At 40.9% G+C, this 19,173-nt stretch overlaps 1 protein-coding gene across 1 annotated transcript; it reads left to right on the top strand.

Annotated features, from left to right (window-relative positions):
• The first annotated feature begins 3,792 nt into the window (after nucleotides 1-3,792).
• On the top strand, nucleotides 3,793-7,035 carry LOC145068087 (Exostosin family protein). Its single transcript, XM_079015078.1, has 4 exons — nucleotides 3,793-4,123; nucleotides 5,027-5,715; nucleotides 5,802-6,058; nucleotides 6,142-7,035. The coding sequence occupies exons 2-4, from the start codon at nucleotides 5,070-5,072 to the stop codon at nucleotides 6,691-6,693; spliced, it is 1,455 nt and encodes a 484-aa protein (XP_078871204.1). The 5' UTR covers nucleotides 3,793-4,123; nucleotides 5,027-5,069; the 3' UTR covers nucleotides 6,694-7,035.
• Nucleotides 7,036-19,173: the final 12,138 nt, after the last annotated feature.

Raw genomic sequence — 19,173 nt, forward strand, 5'->3', positions numbered from 1 at the left:
ACCTTGTGGCCCAATATAGAAATGGACTTCACATTTATGGGCCTCGGTTTGGGCCAATTCTTGGACTAGGTTACTGTAGGCCTTGGCGGGCCAATTGGAGGTAGGGTTATAAACTAAGGAGAATGTTGGGCTTTAGGATAAGGCCCGTTAGAAAGGTCCGGGCCCAATTTAAAAAAATTAAGCCATTGATGGTTTTATGAACATTATAGTGTTGGGCTTTTACTTTAAGTTTGGGCCTTAGTTTTGGATCATACTGGACCAGGGGTAGAATGATCATTTTACCCCATGTATGGATTAAGGATTATGCTATGGGACCTAATTGCTAATTGGGTATATTGATTGGCATTGATAGCTCGGGAAGTGAGAAGGGCAGCAGCTAAGGATTCCTTTCAGGAAGCTTTTGCATTCGAGGCGAGTCTTCTCACCATACCAATGGGTCTAAGGCACCAAGGCCGACCCATTTAATGTTATATGGATTGATACTTGGTTATGTGATATGTCATTAGGACATTTGTATGGAAGTCCCCGGGAGGTTCTCGTGGCAGTATATTAAGACCATGAGGGGGTTCCTATGGCGTTCAGTATAAGTACTTGGAGGGTTTCCATGGCTTCCTAATATGTTTACTTGTTTAGCTCGTATGATATTTCCATGAATAATATAGACTGTGTGGAGGTTCCCGCGACAATTAGCCAAGACCATGTGGGGGTTCCAGTGTCGGCTAGTAAAGACCGCGTGGGGGTTTCCCGTGGCACTTGGTGTAAGACCTTGGAAGGTTTCCAAGGCTTCCTTATATGTTTATATGCATGGTTTGTGTATTTGAAATGATTTATGTGATTAAGTGTATAAGACCTTGGAGGGTTTTCATGGCTCCCTTACATGATTGTTATGACCTATATGATTGATATGGTTTATGCAGTTATGCGGATTATGTGGGGTATGCTCTGGGAAACTCACTAAGCTTCGTGCTTACAGTTTTGTTTATTGTTTCAGGTATCATCAATTTGGAAATGAAGGGCTCGGATTGATCGCAGTGCACACACCTATGATTTTTTCAATAAATGATTTTGGGATGAACTCTGATAAATGTGTTACTGAACGATGTTTTGGAATGTTTGAAATAAATGATATCAATGTTTTAGCCATATTAAAAATGAAATTTTTACCCTTGATTTTTGGGTTGTTACACTATTAACAGTAACCCATATCTGTCGAGCAGTGTCTAGACCTATAACTTCGTAGAAGGCCTCTTCAGTGAGAGAGGCATGAAGGATGATAGCGGTGCGCTTGCTGATCAATAGCAATTCATGCCGAGTATGCCAGATTAGGTGAGGATTTGTCATCGACGAGGAGTTCTGTGGGCAGAGCACAAGAGGTGCCATCAACGTGACCTATTAGATTTTGATATGTAAGGAGAGGAATAAGTTGACTCTTCCATAACAAATAGTTTGAGGGGGAGAGGCGAATAGTGATGAGATGCATAAGAGTGTTAATGTGGAGGAGGGAGTTAGCGGAGGTGGAACTTGCCATGGATTACAAAAGAACAAAAATAAAGGATATGAGGAAAGAAGATGGGGAAACATGCATAGAAGGAAAGGAAAGGAGGAAAGATAGGATCTTTTAGGTGAATGATACCATCAGAGAAAGTTTCTCCATGTCGAATACGGTGGAGAAGCACTCAATTTATAATAAGAATAGTTTACATTTACACCCCTTTGAGAATAAGGAAAAATACAAAAAGATAAAACATCACAATAAATAATGGAGACATATGAGTGCCTCAAGGCATGCCATGACACAGGGCATGATGTAGCCGTTACAAAAACGTTCAAGACGAGTTTGTTGAACGTGACGTCCAAATAACATGTCAAGGCGTGACTTATCGTATTATGACACGAGTTTATTTTAAGGCGTGAGTTTTTTTTTTTGTTTTTTTATTTTTGGTTTTTCTGAAAATATCTAAAATAATTGACTTTTTGTTAATTTTTTATATTAAATATTATTATAAAAAGTTAATATATTTGATAAAACACTTTATTTAAAACGTTTATAAAAAAGATGGTATTATATATACCATTCACTCAGGTAAAATGACTATGGAGGGTAACTAACTGTTTAGTTTTGTTCTCATTTGGTCACTTTTTTTTGTACCCAATATACCATCGAACTTCTTGTTTGTGTCACCATAACCCTTTTGACCTACAATCACCTGTGATAGCCGGCCAAAGGATTATGATGAACACAAACAACAAGTTCGATGGTATAGTGGGTACAAAAAAAGGAAATGGACCAAATGAGAACAAACTCAACAGTTGATTACCCTTCTAAGTCATTTTTTATTTACTCATTTACAGAAAATCCCACATCATCTCCTGTTCATATTAATGATTTTATGATATTTATTTTTGTTTCTCTTCAAAATATGACCCGTGAAAGAACATTACTCATACATGTACAACCTTGTAATGCACTTAAATATTTATTAGGAGAATCTTGATTCAGAAGGTGCATTTCATGACTATATTACATTTCCAATCAAATGATTTATCGTATCATGGATTTTGGACAAGTCTACAAATGAGTGGAATCACAAGTGTTGTGATTTTTGAGTCTACTTGGCTTTAAGATCGAATTCATGGGATAAGATACAACATCAATATGTATAAGATCATGCACCTTTTGCAGACACATCACCATAATATACATTGAGGTAAACGTTTATGCTGATAAAGATACCTCTCATACATAGTCATATCATTTTGCAAAGAGTTGTTGACAACTAACTACAGTAAGCATATCATAGACTATGTTTTGACGAAGCTACTCCTCCGAAATGTTCTTCATGTACGTTATGGCCTAAGAAGGTTGTAGTTTTTTATACTTTAGCAGCTTTAATTTTATTTAGGGCGTGTTTGGCAAAAGTAGCTGTTAGCTGGAAGCGGGTAGCGGTTAGCTGGTAGCGGGTAGCTGGTAGCGTGTAGCAGGTAGCTGGTAGCGGAAAGCTGTAGCTTTTATTTGTTATATGAATGTTTGGCAAAAGTAGCTGGGAGCTTTTGAAATATACTACCTCCGTCCCAAATTGATAGTCCACTTTTGAGTTTTGAAGTCTTTTCTCTTCAACTTTGACCTTAAATATTTTTGTTTATGATACATAATATTTGATGCAAAATATATGAATGGATTGTATTTTAAATGTTTTTTCATTATTATAAGTTTTATCAATATATAACATAAATAAAAATATTTAAGGTTAAAGTTAAAGAAAAAAGACTTAAAAAGTCAAAAGTGGACTATCAATTTGGGACGGGGGAGTATAAAATTACATAGAAGGACAATTGATTAAAAATAATAAAAAAAATATATAAATATATTTTTAAGGGTAATTATGGAAATTGATTTCAAAAGCTCCGGAGCGTTTTGTTAAACGCTACATGAAGTTGCTTTTAGAATCGAAGTGTTTTGTTAAAACTAAAAGCTAAACGTTCGTATTGCCAAATGAAGCTTTTTGTTTAAACTAGATCGTTTTATCAAAAGCTAAAAGCTAAAAGCTCCCAAACGCTTCCAAAAACCCCGTACCAAACACGCCCTTAACTTTTTGGGGAAATGACTCAAGAGAGTAACCAACTGTTGAGTTTGTTCTCATGATAGCCGATCAAAAGGTTATGATGAACACAATCAACAAGTTCGATGGTATATTAGGTAAAAAAAATAAACGAGAACAAACACTTATTCATTCCCCCCACGATAACAGTCACAAAGGTACACAAAACAATTTTAACAATCACATGGTACACAAAACAATATGCGGTAACAATTTGGGGTAAGTACACTCACCTGGTTTACCTCTTTCGCTAAGAAGGAAATCCAGTTGGTTTATGCTTTGAACGTTGCCAAGGACACAAAGGATAGAGAAGTCGCCGCCGGCTCCGTAGAAACAGTTGCATTGATGTGAGCCTGTGACAGTGGGTGTGCTCATACGTATATAACGAGCTTTACGAGGGAGAATTTGAGTCTGCAATTGGGAGATTGCTTGGACTCAGCTCTCACCTCTCACCTCTCTGATTTCCTATCTCCTCACGCCGATCTGATTTCCTATCTCTGTTTGATTCCTCCCTGGCTCACCAGGTATTTTGCGGTTTGATTGCGTTCTTGTATATGTTGTGTTTTCCTTGATTTTGGTATTTATTGATGAATCGAATCTTCGTTTCCGTAATAATCCATTATTATTCTAACTTTAGGTTTCGAATCTTTAATTTGTGTTTTTGAGCTTCTGCTTGATCTCGCTGGAATGTATTCCTGTCTTAATATGGTGTCTGTACCTCTGAAGTTTCTGATCTCCTCCTTCAAATCTGCCTCAAACATCTCCTCCTGATTGGCATTGTTAGTGTCGTTAAACTAAAAAGATTAGACGATCGACTGTTACACATTAGTGTATGCCTTCAAATACAAAATCAAGAAAATGATAACCTTTCAAATAAGTCAAGTGAAAATGTTACTTGTCAGCATCCCTTTTTTCTGTATGTAGTTTATAGATCTGTGTTACTGCTGCTAGTTCAAGAAAATTGTTCTCTTTCTGGACTAAAATGAGAACTTCTAAGGGACTAAAAGAAAGATTTGAGCGATCAAGAAAGGAATCAATCAGTATTTACTCCAAGGTTTCTATGATATAGTTATAATCCACTAAGAAATTTGGTTACTAAATAAGGAACTAGTCAGTAGTTCTCGATAATCTTTATTTATATTTTAGGTAACTGAGTCTCTTATGAATTTATAACATGGAGACTCAATTCTAAAAATACGTTCTGTAAAATAGAAATTAACTGAATATATGTTTTCTTACAATGATAACTTGATACTCCATTTTAGGATCAACTTCTGATTTCATTTTTTAGGTTGTTTCTAGATGCAAGAAATAGCAACATACTTTTATCTATTTGTGTATAATAGCATCATACTTTCAATTCTTACTATTACAGTGATAACTTGATACTCCTAATGATAAAATTGGGATTGGCTTTTATTTTTCAGGAGTAAGTAATCTGGGAAAAATGAGCTAAAATCAAGTGAAAAAATGGCGCCCAAATATAACAATAGCAACAAACCTTTTACATGTTCAATTTCAACTTTCTTTCTCTCAATCTCCTTCCTTTTTGCCATCTTACTCTCCCTCTTTCTTCTATCATCTAATCAATCATCCAAATCCACATCACTCTCTTCATGTCTCATTTCCACCTCCACCACCGATTCAATCAAAGTATATGTTTCAGATCTACCTCGATCACTCAACTATGGTCTTCTAGAAAAATACTGGTTGTTATCACATGATTCTAGACTAGGGAGTGAAGTAGACAACCAAATCCGATCAACCAATTCTTGGAACAATAACAAAATCAAAAACATTCCAATGTATCCCGAGAGTCCATTGATCAAACAGTATAGCGCAGAGTACTGGATCATGGGTGACCTGGCAACACCACAAGAATTAAGAACTACATCTTTTGCTAAACGGGTTTTAGCTCCTGAAGAAGCTGACGTCATTTTTGTCCCTTTTTTTGCAACAATAAGTGCTGAATTACAACTTGGTGTTGCAAAAGGGGTTTTTAGAAAGAAAGTTGGAAATGAGGATTATGCAAGACAGAGGGAAGTTTTGGATTTTGTTAAAGGGACTGAAGCTTGGAAACGATCAAATGGTAGAGATCATGTCTTTGTTGTTACAGGTATTATTATCTTTCATCTTGTTTCCTTAATCAACTCTTCCTTTTTATGAATTCATATGCATTACATTATAAGCTTTGTTTAACAGACCCTGTTGCAATGTCGCATGTTAGAGAGGAGATAGCTTCATCCATTCTGCTTGTTGTTGACTTTGGTGGGTGGTATAGGGTTGACTCAAAAGCTGCTAATGGAAACACATCTGATCATCTGATACAACATACACAAGTTTCATTGCTGAAAGATGTTATTGTTCCCTACACTCATTTGCTCCCAAGGTTTGACATATCACAAAATCAAAAACGCAAAACTCTTCTTTATTTCAAAGGAGCTAAACATCGACATAGGGTATGTTCATGTTCTTCTACCTTTCATCATACTTTTAATTTTCATATTCCAACATTATCCTCAGCAAAAATTGGTTTGTTTAGGGGGGTTTAATACGAGAAAAACTATGGGATTTACTAATTGATGAATCCAAAGTCATAATGGAAGAAGGATTCCCAAACGCAACCGGAAAGGACCAATCAATAAAAGGAATGAGAAATTCCGACTTCTGTTTACATCCAGCTGGCGACACTCCGACCTCGTGTCGCCTTTTTGATGCAATTCAAAGTCTTTGCATTCCGGTGATTGTAAGTGACAACATCGAGCTCCCATTCGAAGGAACAATTGACTACACAAAGTTTTCGGTATTTGTAGCCGTGAGTGAAGCCCTACAACCAAATCGGCTTGTGAATCGGCTCAAAGGCTATACAAATTTGCAAAAAGATGAGTTTAGACGAAACATGGCTCGGGTGCAGTCGTTTTTTGAGTACGATAATGGTTACCCGGGTGGTGTGGGTCCCGTCCCGGTTAATGGTGCGGTGAATTTTATATGGCAGAAAGTGCACGAGAAGCTGCCGGTGATTAAAGAGGCGGTGGTTCGAGCGAGGAGGAAACCGCCAAATGTGGTGGTCCCGCAACGGTGTCATTGTACTTGAATTAAGGAAATACTGCAAAATTTGTTAAGGGTTCGAATCTCAGCAGTTGCAGTGTGGGGTTTTAGTTCCAATGTGAATTGACATCTTATATGTGAGGTGACTGGTGGGTTGCTGTATATCTGATTTATATCTCACATGATGTTGTTGTGGCGGGTGTGGGAGAGCTGGTTGCTTGGAAGAATAACCCTTTTGTACGAAAATGTTTGTTTGGCTTGTGTATAATTGGATTTAATTGTTTAGTTTGTTATAGTACGTTATGTTTTATCATTTATTATCCTAAGACGAAAAACTGATAGGGATATTGATATGTAATAGTATTACTACTAAAAAAATATTAACCAATTCGCTTCGTCTTATTTTTATTTTATTGTTTACTTTCTTTAGAGTTAATATCACTATTGGGATAGATTAGTTAGCTGTTTGTATGCATTAATCAAAGTGGGAATAAAATGGAGCATTGTAACGGAATAAAGAAAAATCATATTTGGTTATCATTAAGAAATGGAATGAAACAATCCTCATGAAAAGCAAATCATTGTCGTTTGAATTTCTTTGTACGCAGAAAGAATGTTTTTTTATTACTTTAGGCAGTCGAATGATATATACTACAACTATAAATTAATTTCATTCATACAATCTTCGATAAATACTAAACCTTTTGAAAAAAAATTACAATTGATAAACTTTTTTCATTTTTGAAAAGTTAAATAAAAGTATTTTCTATTATAATTATATATTTAAAGGTTTTATGGTATGAAATTCAGTTTATTTCGAAATTTTATTAAGGGATAATGACTTGAAAGGGTAACGAACTTTCGACTTTGTTCACATTTAGTCACTAAACTTTTTTTCGTTATCTATTTGCCATTGAACTATTGAAACTATTCACATTTTACCCTTATGACCGGCTATTACCGGTCATAAGGGTAAAATGTGAACAGTTTCAATAGTTTAGTGGCAAATAGATAACGAAAAAAAGTTTACTGACTAAATATGAACAAAATTGAAATTTTGTTTTCCTCTAAAAAATTCAATGACTAAATGTGAACAAACTTCCTATTGTATTATGTTTTAGCAAATTATTTATTTTTGTTTAATTGTAGCAACATTTGTTGATGAAGAAATCTATGAAAAAAAAAAACAAAATTTAACATCCGGATTTCCAGGTATCATAATTTAAGTATTTTTCTTTTGAGTTAAGAAGAGAGACTCGACGAGTTGACGCCTCAACTCGTCAAGTAAGGTCGCGACTGATGACTCAGATTAATGAATGGACCCGACGAGTCGGTGAGGCGACTCGACGAGTCCGCACTGTTGGCAGAAACGTTAAATCTTTGGGCCCAAGCCATATTTAAAGGCACTTATGGCCTTCAATTGTGACTACCTTTCCCATAAGTAAGAACCCTAGCGAGCTTGAGTGTGTAGAGTGAGAGGAAGAGCTATCTTGAGCTTTTTGCTGTGATTTTGCAAGAAAGGAGAAGAGTTCCAGCAAGAAGGACCAAGGAAAGTTATTGTTCTGAGTTATTCAAGCAAGGAGCTTCATTCTGAGGTACAAAAATGAACCATTTTCCTTCCTTATTGTGTAGATAGAATTTTGGGGTTAGGGCTTGAATCACTTCATCTTTGGGGTTTTGAATGCCTCAAACCCCTCTTGCAAGTTTGTGTTATTGATCTGGACCCTTCAAGGTACAGAGAGCCGAGAATATGAAGCTTTAGTAGAGTTAACCTTGGGGTTTGAAGTTAGGAAGCATTTATGGGATTTTTATGGTATATATAGTTACTATCATCTTACACATAGATATGAAGTATTTTATATAAATTACGTGCTATGTGTGCATATTATTTGAATACTTGCTGTCTATGTGTAACATCCCGAAATATCAAGAGTAGAGTGGAAAGGCTAAAAGAGTAAATTCGGAAAGAGTGACTCGGTGAGTCCATGGATGGACTCGGCGAGTAGAGTCGCGATTTGGTCGCGTGTTAAGTAGCCGACTCGGCGAGTCAATGAGGTGGACCCGGCGAGTAGGCGCTGAGTGGAGAAAACCCTAATTCTCGGGGTTGAGCCCTATATAAAGAACATTATGTTTTCCTCCCAGCCTCTTTATTCCCCCTTGAGTCCCAGAAACCCTAAAATCGTGGAGAAGCACCATTGTTGAGCAAATTAGAGCTTGGAGAGGTGGTTATTGAAGAGATCTTAGAGAAGGAGAGGCTTGGAGCAAGGGGCTTTGCTTGGATTCAAGTTTCATTGCAGTTGGGGCGTTCTTTTGAGGTAATATTTCGTCTTTGAGCTGCCATTTCCTTGATGCATCATTTTGCAGGTATTAGAGATTAGATATTTGGATGTGTTGGAGTTTAGAGGTTAGATCTGAGGTTGCTACCTCAGATCTGGAATGGAGAAGAGTTGGAATGCATGAAAGTCCCTGTGTTGAGTGTTGGATGGAGCTATCATGTCCCAAACCTTAGCCCTAATGTGCATAATGCATAGATCTCTTTGGATTCACGTAAAGTTTGCCACTTTACGTGATGGATGAGTTGTAGGAGGCTAGATCTATGTTTTGGAGCAATTGCATGGCCTGGAATGCTTCTGAATGGATTCAGACCGGTGGTACTCGGCGAGTCACATGGGTGTACTCGACGAGTTGCTTGAAGATGAGCTGGAACTCGGCGAGTTGGAAGAACAACTCGGTGAGTTGGATGAAGATGGCCTGGAACTCGGCGAGTTGTATGAACAACTCGGCGAGTAGGTTGAAGATAGCCTTAGACTCGGCGAGTCTGTTCTTGGACTCGGCGAGTCTTATCGAAGAGTTCCAATATTTTTTGGTCGAGTCGAGAATCGGCGAGTCAAGGGATGACTCGGTGAGTTGTGGGCGAATGGACTCAGAGTTGTTGGACTCGGCGAGTCTCAGGGTGACTCGGCGAGTTAGGTCGCGGATTGAGGGAAGTTCTGAGTATGGGGACTCGGCGAGTCATCGGGTTGACTCGGCGAGTAGAGTCAGTCAGGGGTTGACTTTGACCTTGTCTTTGACCAAGGGTTGACCAGTGATTTCCAGGGGCATTTTGGTAATTGTTGATTATTGTTTTGAGTTCAGTGCATTGGTGGTTGTCCAGTGGTGGAGATCGTATCAGTGATCGGAGCAGCTCGGGTTATCTGTTCAGTCGGCAGTTTCGAGGTGAGTTATCCTCACTATATCGACAGGGTCTACGGCACCAAGGCCGACCCTTTATCGGATGGAAATCCGGATAGTTGTCTGTTATGATATTGCTTGATATGGGTCGGAAGGCATTATGTTATGGGCCGGAAGGCATTATGTTATGAGCCGGAAGGCATTCTATGTTATGTGGACCGGAAGGTCATGGCCTGGAAGGGCGTATGTGTGTAAGTAGTATTTTGACTGAGACATAGGGTGAAGCTATGCTAGTGACCAGTTAGGTCGGTATCCTGGTTAGGATGATGATATGCTATGTGATCCGCTTGATTGACTTGTTGCCTGTGAATTGCTATATGATTGTATGTATATGTGCACATGGTTGTTTGGACTAGAGTTGGGTTGAGGCGGGTCCTGCTGTGTGCTGAAGGCCAAGATACCCAGGGCGGACCGGTTGTCCCGAAGGCCCAGTGAGCGGTCCGGATAGGCTGTAGGCCCCGAAAGGGCGGACCAGACGTGCCGAAGGCCCGGAGAGTGGACCAGATAGACTGAAGGCCCGGTGCGGGCGGACCAGTCATACTGTAGACTCAGAGAGTGGACCAGGTGGATTGAAGGCCCGGGAGCGGGCGGACCAATCACACTGCAGACTCGATGTATGTGGATAGACTCAGAGGGTAGACCAGGTGGACTGTAGGCCGGTGCGGCGGACCAGTCACACAGTAGACCCGAAGTGCATGGCTGTTCTGTGATCGGATATGTTATGGCATGTTATGCGTGTATGGTATTTGTGGTTGGTATTTTGGGGATATCTCACTAAGCTTTCGGGCTTACAGTTGTGGTTTCATGTTTTTCAGGTTCTTCAGGAGACTGTGGCAAGGCGAAGGCGTGATCGTACCGCTCCTCATGATTTCGTAGTATTGTGATTCTGGGAACACGTTAAATGTTTTGTATTGAAAACCTTTTTGTAAAGATTTAATGGAATCGAGATGTTTTTGAAAAATTTTAAATTGGTTGTATTTTTCGGTCGTTACAAGTTGGTATCAGAGCCATGGTTTGAGTTAATTGGAGGAACATTCGTGTGACTCCAGTCTCAAATCGAGGAGAGTTTTCAAAAGAGTATTTAAAATGGTTTTCAAAATGAGTAAGGGAGGACGCGGAGGTACGATCAGCCGGAGCCAGTAAGTAACCCCAAAATACCATGCATGTTATTTGTTTTTGAGCTTTGATAGAACAACATGCTAGCGATAGGCTAGGGATCTTCAGGATTTCATGATATGTTGCCTGAATTGTGATGCCTGTAGCCTAGGGTTCCTTATGGGATATTTTCAGTGTTCCTCTAGTGGTGAGGGTTGAGCGTTGTTATGCATGTTTCTCTAGGGCATTGTGGTAGTACTTCATACAAATATGGGTAGGTGTGGAAGGTAGTATGGGCCCGTACTACTGAAAGCACAGGACCCATACGCGTATCAGGGAAACCATGATCTCTAGGGTTGGGTTGAGAGAGTTGGATCCCAGGTTGTGGGAAGAGTCTGAGATTTTGTGTGGTGTTTTCAGTATGGAGATTCTGAGGCATGATGAGAGTGGATCCGGATCAGGATCGGGAGCTGGAGAGAGAGTTCCGGGCGGATCGGTGCCGCCCGAGGTTATCGGTCAGATGAGCACGAGCGAGTTGGATGCGAGGATTCGTGAGATCCTACGTGATGAGATTGTTGAGTTGTTCCGGGCTGAGTTGCCAGAGCTGTTTGGGTCGATTAAGACCGCCATGGTTGAGTATTTTGATGAGCATTATGCAGCTCTCACTGAGACGGCTGCCGCGGCGGCTACAACGGCTGTAGCAGCAGCAGGGGGAGGAGCTAGTCGGGGTTTTCAGTATCAGGACTTCGATAATACGAAGCCTCCCACATTCGATGGAGTTCAGGACCCGATTGTTGCTATGAGGTGGTTATCAGACGTGGAGGGGTGTCTCTTCACGTGTTCATGCCCTGCTGATCAGAGGGTGAGGTGTGCTCTGAACCTGTTGAGGCTCGGGGCGAAGGATTGGTGGAGATTGACCACGGGGTCATATTCGGATGCGCAGAGGGCTGCGGTTTCGTTGGATCAGTTCAGAGAAATGTTCAGCACTCGTTATGTTCCGCAAGTTGAGAGGGAGAGATTGGCTCAGGAGTTCCTTGAGCTGAAGCAGGGTTCGGAGTCGGTGACTGAGATCACCAGGATGTTCACTGAGAGGGCGATGTTTTGCCTAGAGTTCGCTTCGGAGCAGGCTCAGATGTCTCGATATCTGAGCATGCTCAAGAGGGACATCAGGCAGTTTGTGTCTGCACAGAGGTGCGAGACCTTGTTGGAGTTGCAGGAGGCCGCTAGGCGGCGTGAGTTAGAGATTGAGTTGCAGTTGCGTGAGCTGAGGCAGGCTCCGGTGCAGTCGCAGCCGGCGCCGAAACGGTCCAAGACCGTTGATGTTAGAGTAGGGGATCTGAGCAGCCACACTTGTGGGAAGTGTGGGAGGGGTCACACCGGGGTTTGTAGGTCCGGGGGTGCATGCCGTAAGTGCGGAAAGGAGGGGCACTATGCGAGGGATTGCCGGCAGTCAGCGCCAGTTCAGGATTTGAGGATTTGCTATCATTGTCATCAGGTCGGGCATTTGAGGGTCAACTGTCCACAGCTTGTTGTAGGACCGGTGCAGGCTCCAGCACCGGCCACTTTGAGGATCACAGGTGGAGGTCAGGGTGGAGCGGAGCCCCCAAGGGCTCAGGGTCGTGCTTATCGGCTTGCGGCAGAGGAGGTCAGAGCAGTTTCGGATGCAGATGCGGGTATGTTCCTTTCTTGATATCTTGTTATCTTGTGATTATTGTGGTGTAATGTTTATGAGCTGGTATTTTGTTTGGTTTTCGATGTGGTATTCTTCATTTTGCGGGTTGTGGTTTTGGTTATGGGTTATTGTTTTGGGAATTCCGTTGGTTATCATTCATGAGGGTTATTAGTGGAAACCCGGCATTGGGTTGAAAGCCGGGTAGCATCTGCTTTCTGAGGAGTGGTTAGATGCAGATTGAGTTTCTTTCGAGCAGGTTGATCGGTGTTGATGTGAGGTCTTGTTAAGGTTGTTTATGCTTGTGGGAAGCAGTCCGCGTGTAAGTGTTTTCTTTGTGCAAGAGTTGTTCTGGGAGGTCAGTAATGGCGACCGGTGGTTGATAGTTAGTGCCCAAGTGGGGGAGAATTGGGGAATTCTCCGGGAGATCGATGAGTAATTGAAATTGCTTAGCTGTTGGGATTCAGCAAGTGTTCTGTCAACCCATAGTATAGACTGATAAGAGTAAGTGTCTGGCATGCGGGGCGGGATACAGACCTAGGGCATTTGATTGTGGAGGGCCTGGGAGCAGGCCGGGATCGAGTATGTATGATGGAGTTAGAGTTCGGAACCCCCCTTGAGGGCTAGAACAGTATGCATGGGAGGACTTCCGGGGGGGATAGCTCGGAATGTTGAATGCTAGTTGAGCGGTCTGGATAAACTGAAGGCTGGAAGGCGTACCAGTCAGGCCGAAGGCTCGGAGAACGGTCCAGCTAAACTGAAGGCACTGAGAGCGGTCCAGATTGGCTGAAGGTTCTGAGAGTGGTCCAGATGGACTGAAGGCCTGGTGAGGCGGTTCAGTCATGCTGAAGACTCTGCAGGTATTGTTGGATCAGTTTGAGGATATGGATTGTGTATGTTGCGGTGTGATTGCATTAGAAGGTCTGGCCCCGGGTAGTGATCTTGATTAGTGGAGATAGTGCAGGGGCTTGAGAGTCCCTGCGATGAGAGTCAGAGTATGTGTGTTGGATGGATAGCGGATACGCTAAAAAGGGTGGTGTAGCGTTGGGCGAGCACCGTGGCACTTGTTGGAGTGGCAATATGGCCAAGTGGATTCCTTGGAAAAGGAAGTGAGAGAGGTGTGTAACTCCGAGAGGGAGTGCAAGTTCACGGAAGTGAAAGCGGCAGAGCAGAGTTATGATTAGAGTAATTCGAGTATGGTTTTTGAGCAGCGTGTTTGCGGTAGTGGATTAGAAGCTCATCCGGTTTGGGATGTCTGCTGAGGTTGCGGAGGAATTCCGCAGATGTAGAGCCAAGAGACTCGGAGGGGATGCAGGGAGAGAGTTGTGGGCTCTCAGTGTGATTCTGATCAGGGTATTGGATATGTATTAGTGGTTCATCCTGGGGGATGATGGAAGATATCATCAGTGTATCAGGTTTTCCGAACCTGAGGGTGCTGGAGAAAGTTCACCATGTGTATGTGATTGCAAGAGGAGAACTCGTAGGAGTTGCTCTGAGATTGAGAATGGGTCTTTCCGTCGTCACGGAATGGATAGAGTGGGATTCGGATGGGGGATCTGATGGTTCATGGCTTTCTAGCCCTTATGGGTCAAGTGATTGTTGGGATTTGGGGCAGTGATGCTTCATGGGTAATTCTCGGTTGTTGAGTGTGATTATTAGAGGGTACAGCCGGTACCCGGCTCGAGACGGTGATCAGGACACCGTAAGGAAAGAGAAAGTGTGTTTGAGTTTCGATGGGTATGCCTTGAGGGACTTGGCCAGGTTAAGGCCAGGTGGCGCGTTGTGGGAGTATCTTTGGGATTGAATTGATGTAGGCTTCGAGGACGAAGCCTAATTTAAGTGGGGGAGAATTGTAACATCCCGAAATATCAAGAGTAGAGTGGAAGGGATAAAAGAGTAAATTGGGAAAGAGTGACTCGGCGAGTAGAGTCGCGATTTGGTCGCGTGTTAAGTAGCCGACTCGGCGAGTCAATGAGGTGGACCCGGCGAGTAGGCGCTGAGTGGAGAAAACCCTAATTCTCGGGGTTGAGCCCTATATAAAGAACATTATGTTTTCCTCCCAGCCTCTTTATTCCCCCTTGAGTCCCAGAAACCCTAAAATCGTGGAGAAGCACCATTGTTGAGCAAATTAGAGCTTGGAGAGGTGGTTATTGAAGAGATCTTAGAGAAGGAGAGGCTTGGAGCAAGGGGCTTTGCTTGGATTCAAGTTTCATTGCAGTTGGGGCGTTCTTTTGAGGTAATATTTCGTCTTTGAGCTGCCATTTCCTTGATGCATCATTTTGCAGGTATTAGAGATTAGATATTTGGATGTGTTGGAGTTTAGAGGTTAGATCTGAGGTTGCTACCTCAGATCTGGAATGGAGAAGAGTTGGAATGCATGAAAGTCCCTGTGTTGAGTGTTGGATGGAGCTATCATGTCCCAAACCTTAGCCCTAATGTGCATAATGCATAGATCTCTTTGGATTCACGTAAAGTTTGCCACTTTACGTGATGGATGAGTTGTAGGAGGCTAGATCTATGTTTTGGAGCAATTGCATGGCCTGGAATGCTTCTGAATGGATTCAGACCGGTGGTACTCGGCGAGTCACATGGGTGTACTCGACGAGTTGCTTGAAGATGAGCTGGAACTCGGCGAGTTGGAAGAACAACTCGGCGAGTTGGATGAAGATGGCCTGGAACTCGGCGAGTTGTATGAACAACTCGGCGAGTAGGTTGAAGATAGCCTTAGACTCGGCGAGTCTGTTCTTGGACTCGGCGAGTCTTATCGAAGAGTTCCAATATTTTCTGGTCGAGTCGAGAATCGGCGAGTCAAGGGATGACTCGGTGAGTTGTGGGCGAGTGGACTCACAGTTGTTGGACTCGGCGAGTCTCGGGGTGACTCGGCGAGTTAGGTCGCGGATTGAGGGAAGTTCTGAGTATGGGGACTCGGCGAGTCATCGGGTTGACTGGACGAGTAGAGTCAGTCAGGGGTTGACTTTGACCTTGTCTTTGACCAAGGGTTGACCAGTGGTTTCTAGGGGCATTTTGGTAATTGTTGATTATTGTTTTGAGTTCAGTGCATTGGTGGTTGTCCAGTAGTGGAGATCGTATCAGTGATCGGAGCAGCTCGGGTTATCTGTTCAGTCGGCAGTTTCGAGGTGAGTTATCCTCACTATATCGATAGGGTCTACGGCACCAAGGCCGGCCCTTTATCGGATGGAAATCCGGATAGTTGTCTGTTATGATATTGCTTGATATGGGTCGGAAGGCATTATGTTATGGGCCGGAAGGCATTATGTTATGAGCCGGAAGGCATTCTATGTTATGTGGACCGGAAGGTCATGGCCTGGAAGGGCGTATGTGTGTAAGTAGTATTTTGACTGAGACATAGGGTGAAGCTATGCTAGTGACCGGTTAGGTCGGTATCCTGGTTAGGATGATGATATGCTATGTGATCCGCTTGATTGACTTGTTGCCTGTGAATTGCTATATGATTGTATGTATATGTGCACATGGTTGTTTGGACTAGAGTTGGGTTGAGGCGGGTCCTGCTGTGTGCTGAAGGCCAAGATACCCAGGGCGGACCGGTTGTCCCGAAGGCCCAGCGAGCGGTCCGGATAGGTTGTAGGCCCCGAAAGGGCGGACCAGACGTGCCGAAGGCCCGGAGAGTGGACCAGATAGACTGAAGGCCCGGTGCGGGCGGACCAGTCATACTGTAGACTCAGAGAGTGGACCAGGTGGATTGAAGGCCCAGGAGCGGGCGGACCAATCACACTGCAGACTCGATGTATGTGGATAGACTCAGAGGGTAGACCAGGTGGACTGTAGGCCGGTGCGGCGGACCAGTCACACAGTAGACTCGAAGTGCATGGCTGTTCTGTGATCGGATATGTTATGGCATGTTATGCGTGTATGGTATTTGTGGTTGGTATTTTGGGGATATCTCACTAAGCTTTCGGGCTTACAGTTGTGGTTTCATGTTTTTCAGGTTCTTCAGGAGACTGTGGCAAGGCGAAGGCGTGATCGTACCGCTCCTCATGATTTCATAGTGTTGTGATTCTGGGAACACGTTAAATGTTTTGTATTGAAAACCTTTTTGTAAAGATTTAATGGAATCGAGATGTTTTTGAAAAATTTAAAATTGGTTGTATTTTTCGGTCGTTACACTATGTTGGATGAATGATTTTTTACATGTTTTAAAAGATTTAAACGGTATATTTATTTTATATCTACAAATATGTTGCGGATGAAACATGGGTAGATGAAATAGTTTGTGTGTGATGAAATAAAACGATGAGAGATAGGTGATGATAGAAAGGTGATGATAATTAGGTAAATAAATGATGATGAATAGGTGATGTAGGATGAAAGGAGATATCATAACCTTAACCGGCAATGTGGCGATGCAGTCATCTATCACAGTATAAATGGCGACCACGGACTATTCTAGACAACCCAGTGGAAACACCAGCAGACCCATAACCTGTAGGTGATGAATTACGAGTTCAGGCGATGTTGTAACTACGTATTCATGCGATGATACTCTAACCCCTTACAATGAATTACGAGTTCAGACGATGTTGTAACTACGTATTCATAGGATGTCATAAATTCCGTATGCCAAACCAATGGTCATAATTCACATCAGTGGGAATGGTTCATTTTTTTGTAAAACCAAAATCAGATTGGAAATTTTGATTTTTTATTTTGGAAAATGTCAAACCATTGGTTTTTTATTTTGGTTTCGGTTTTTTGTTTTTTTTTTAAATATATTTTCAGGGTTTTGTTTTTTTTTTTTTTTTATTTCACAGATTTCTTCATCAACAAATGTTGCTACAATTAAACAAAAATAAATAATTTGCTAAAACATAATACAATAGGAAGTTTGTTCACATTTAGTCATTGAACTTTTTAGAGGGAAACGGACTTTCGATTTTGTTCACATTTAGTCACTAAACTTTTTTTCATTATCTATTTGTCATTGAACTATTGAAACTATTCACATTTTACCCTTATGACCGGTAACAGCCGGTCATAAAGGTAAAATGTGAACAGTTTCAATAGTTCAATGGCAAATAGATAACGAAAAAAAGTTTAGTGACTAAATGTGAAAAAAGTCAAAAGTTGGTTACCCTTTCAAGTCATTATCCCTTTTATTAAACCATAGATAATTCTTTTTCAACTATTGTGGGGATATATACAATAAAGTCCCAATATTTTCATCGATTTGAAAAGAAAATCATAAACTTTATTTTTTTGACAGTAAAGTCCAAATTACCGGCAGTTTTTGACACTTTTACCTTTTTTTTTCCGGTTAGCCAGTAATTATGACTTTTTTGTCAAAAAAATAAAGTTTAGGACTTTCTTGTCAAATCGTCAATTAGGACTTTACTGTTAAAAAAATAAATTTTAGGACATTCTTGTCAAATCGTTGAAAATATTAGGACTTTAGTGTATTTTCGTAACCCAATAACTTTTAATTGTGACTTTTGTTGTAGCACCACTATTTTTCTTACCATCATCATCTTTACCCTGACACAATCACAATCAGGAGAAACATATGCAAAAGAGAGCAAGAAAGGGTGAAAAGACTTGTAAAACTTTCTTCTTGCTTCGCCACCAAATCTTGAACTAAAAAGTGGGGACAAATTATACAAACACAAACAGCACATGCCTAGTAAAAAAGGTGTGAATGTGGAGAAGGGAAAGAAGGCATTTTTTTTTGGTTTTTTATTTCTCCATTTTTGGGACTGCAAAAAGCCAACACAACCCTGGTTCTTTCTTTCTTGATTATCTCCATTTTTTTCAATGTTGGTTTGTTGAGATTAAAAAAAACGATTTCACAAGAAGCAAACATTAAGGATTTCAATAGGATCTAGCCGACTAGATAATGTTTCAATAACTCTTATGCTTAAAGGGCATCATACCATTAAATTTCTAACAAAAAAAAGGGATATATACACTAAAGTCCCAATATTTTCAACGATTTGACAAGAAAGTCCTAAACTTTATTTTTTTTACAGTAAAGTCCTAATTGACGATTTGACAAGAAAATCCTAAATTTTAGTTTTGACAAAAAAGTCCTAATTACCAGCTAACCGGAAAAAGGGTAAAAGTGTCAAAAACTGCCGGTAATTTGGACTTTACTATCAAAAAAATAAAGTTTAGGACTTTCTTGTCAAATCGATGAAAATATTGGGACTTTATTGTATATATCTCACTATTGTGTATTTTGAATGAAATAATATATGTTTACAAGTTTAAATACAATATTTTCATTTAATTATATATATATATATATATATATATATATATATATATATATATATATATATATATATATATATATATATATATATATATGAAACATCCAAAAATTATGACCCAAAAAGTTCAATTTTAATTTAAGTAAAAACGGTATTCCAAATCATTGTTCATACAACCAAATAGAATAAGTATGTCAAACATCATAAAAATCAGAGTATGTTCCATAAACAGAATCCATATGGTATGTGCAATGTAGTCATCTCGAAGTCTTCTTCTTGGAACCAG

This window comes from Lactuca serriola, chromosome 8 (genome assembly GCF_051521515.1).
Source record: "Lactuca serriola cultivar US96UC23 chromosome 8, Lser_US96UC23_V15, whole genome shotgun sequence".
Taxonomy (NCBI): Eukaryota; Viridiplantae; Streptophyta; class Magnoliopsida; order Asterales; family Asteraceae; genus Lactuca; species Lactuca serriola.

Bases quoted from the DNA above. Each gene is read 5' to 3' on its own strand.
- LOC145068087 (XM_079015078.1), top strand. From the start codon at position 5,070: ATGGCGCCCAAATATAACAATAGCAACAAACCTTTTACATGTTCAATT. The intron at 5,716-5,801 runs GTATTATTATCT...TTTGTTTAACAG, and splicing joins TCATGTCTTTGTTGTTACAG to ACCCTGTTGCAATGTCGCAT. The intron at 6,059-6,141 runs GTATGTTCATGT...TGGTTTGTTTAG, and splicing joins GAGCTAAACATCGACATAGG to GGGGGTTTAATACGAGAAAA.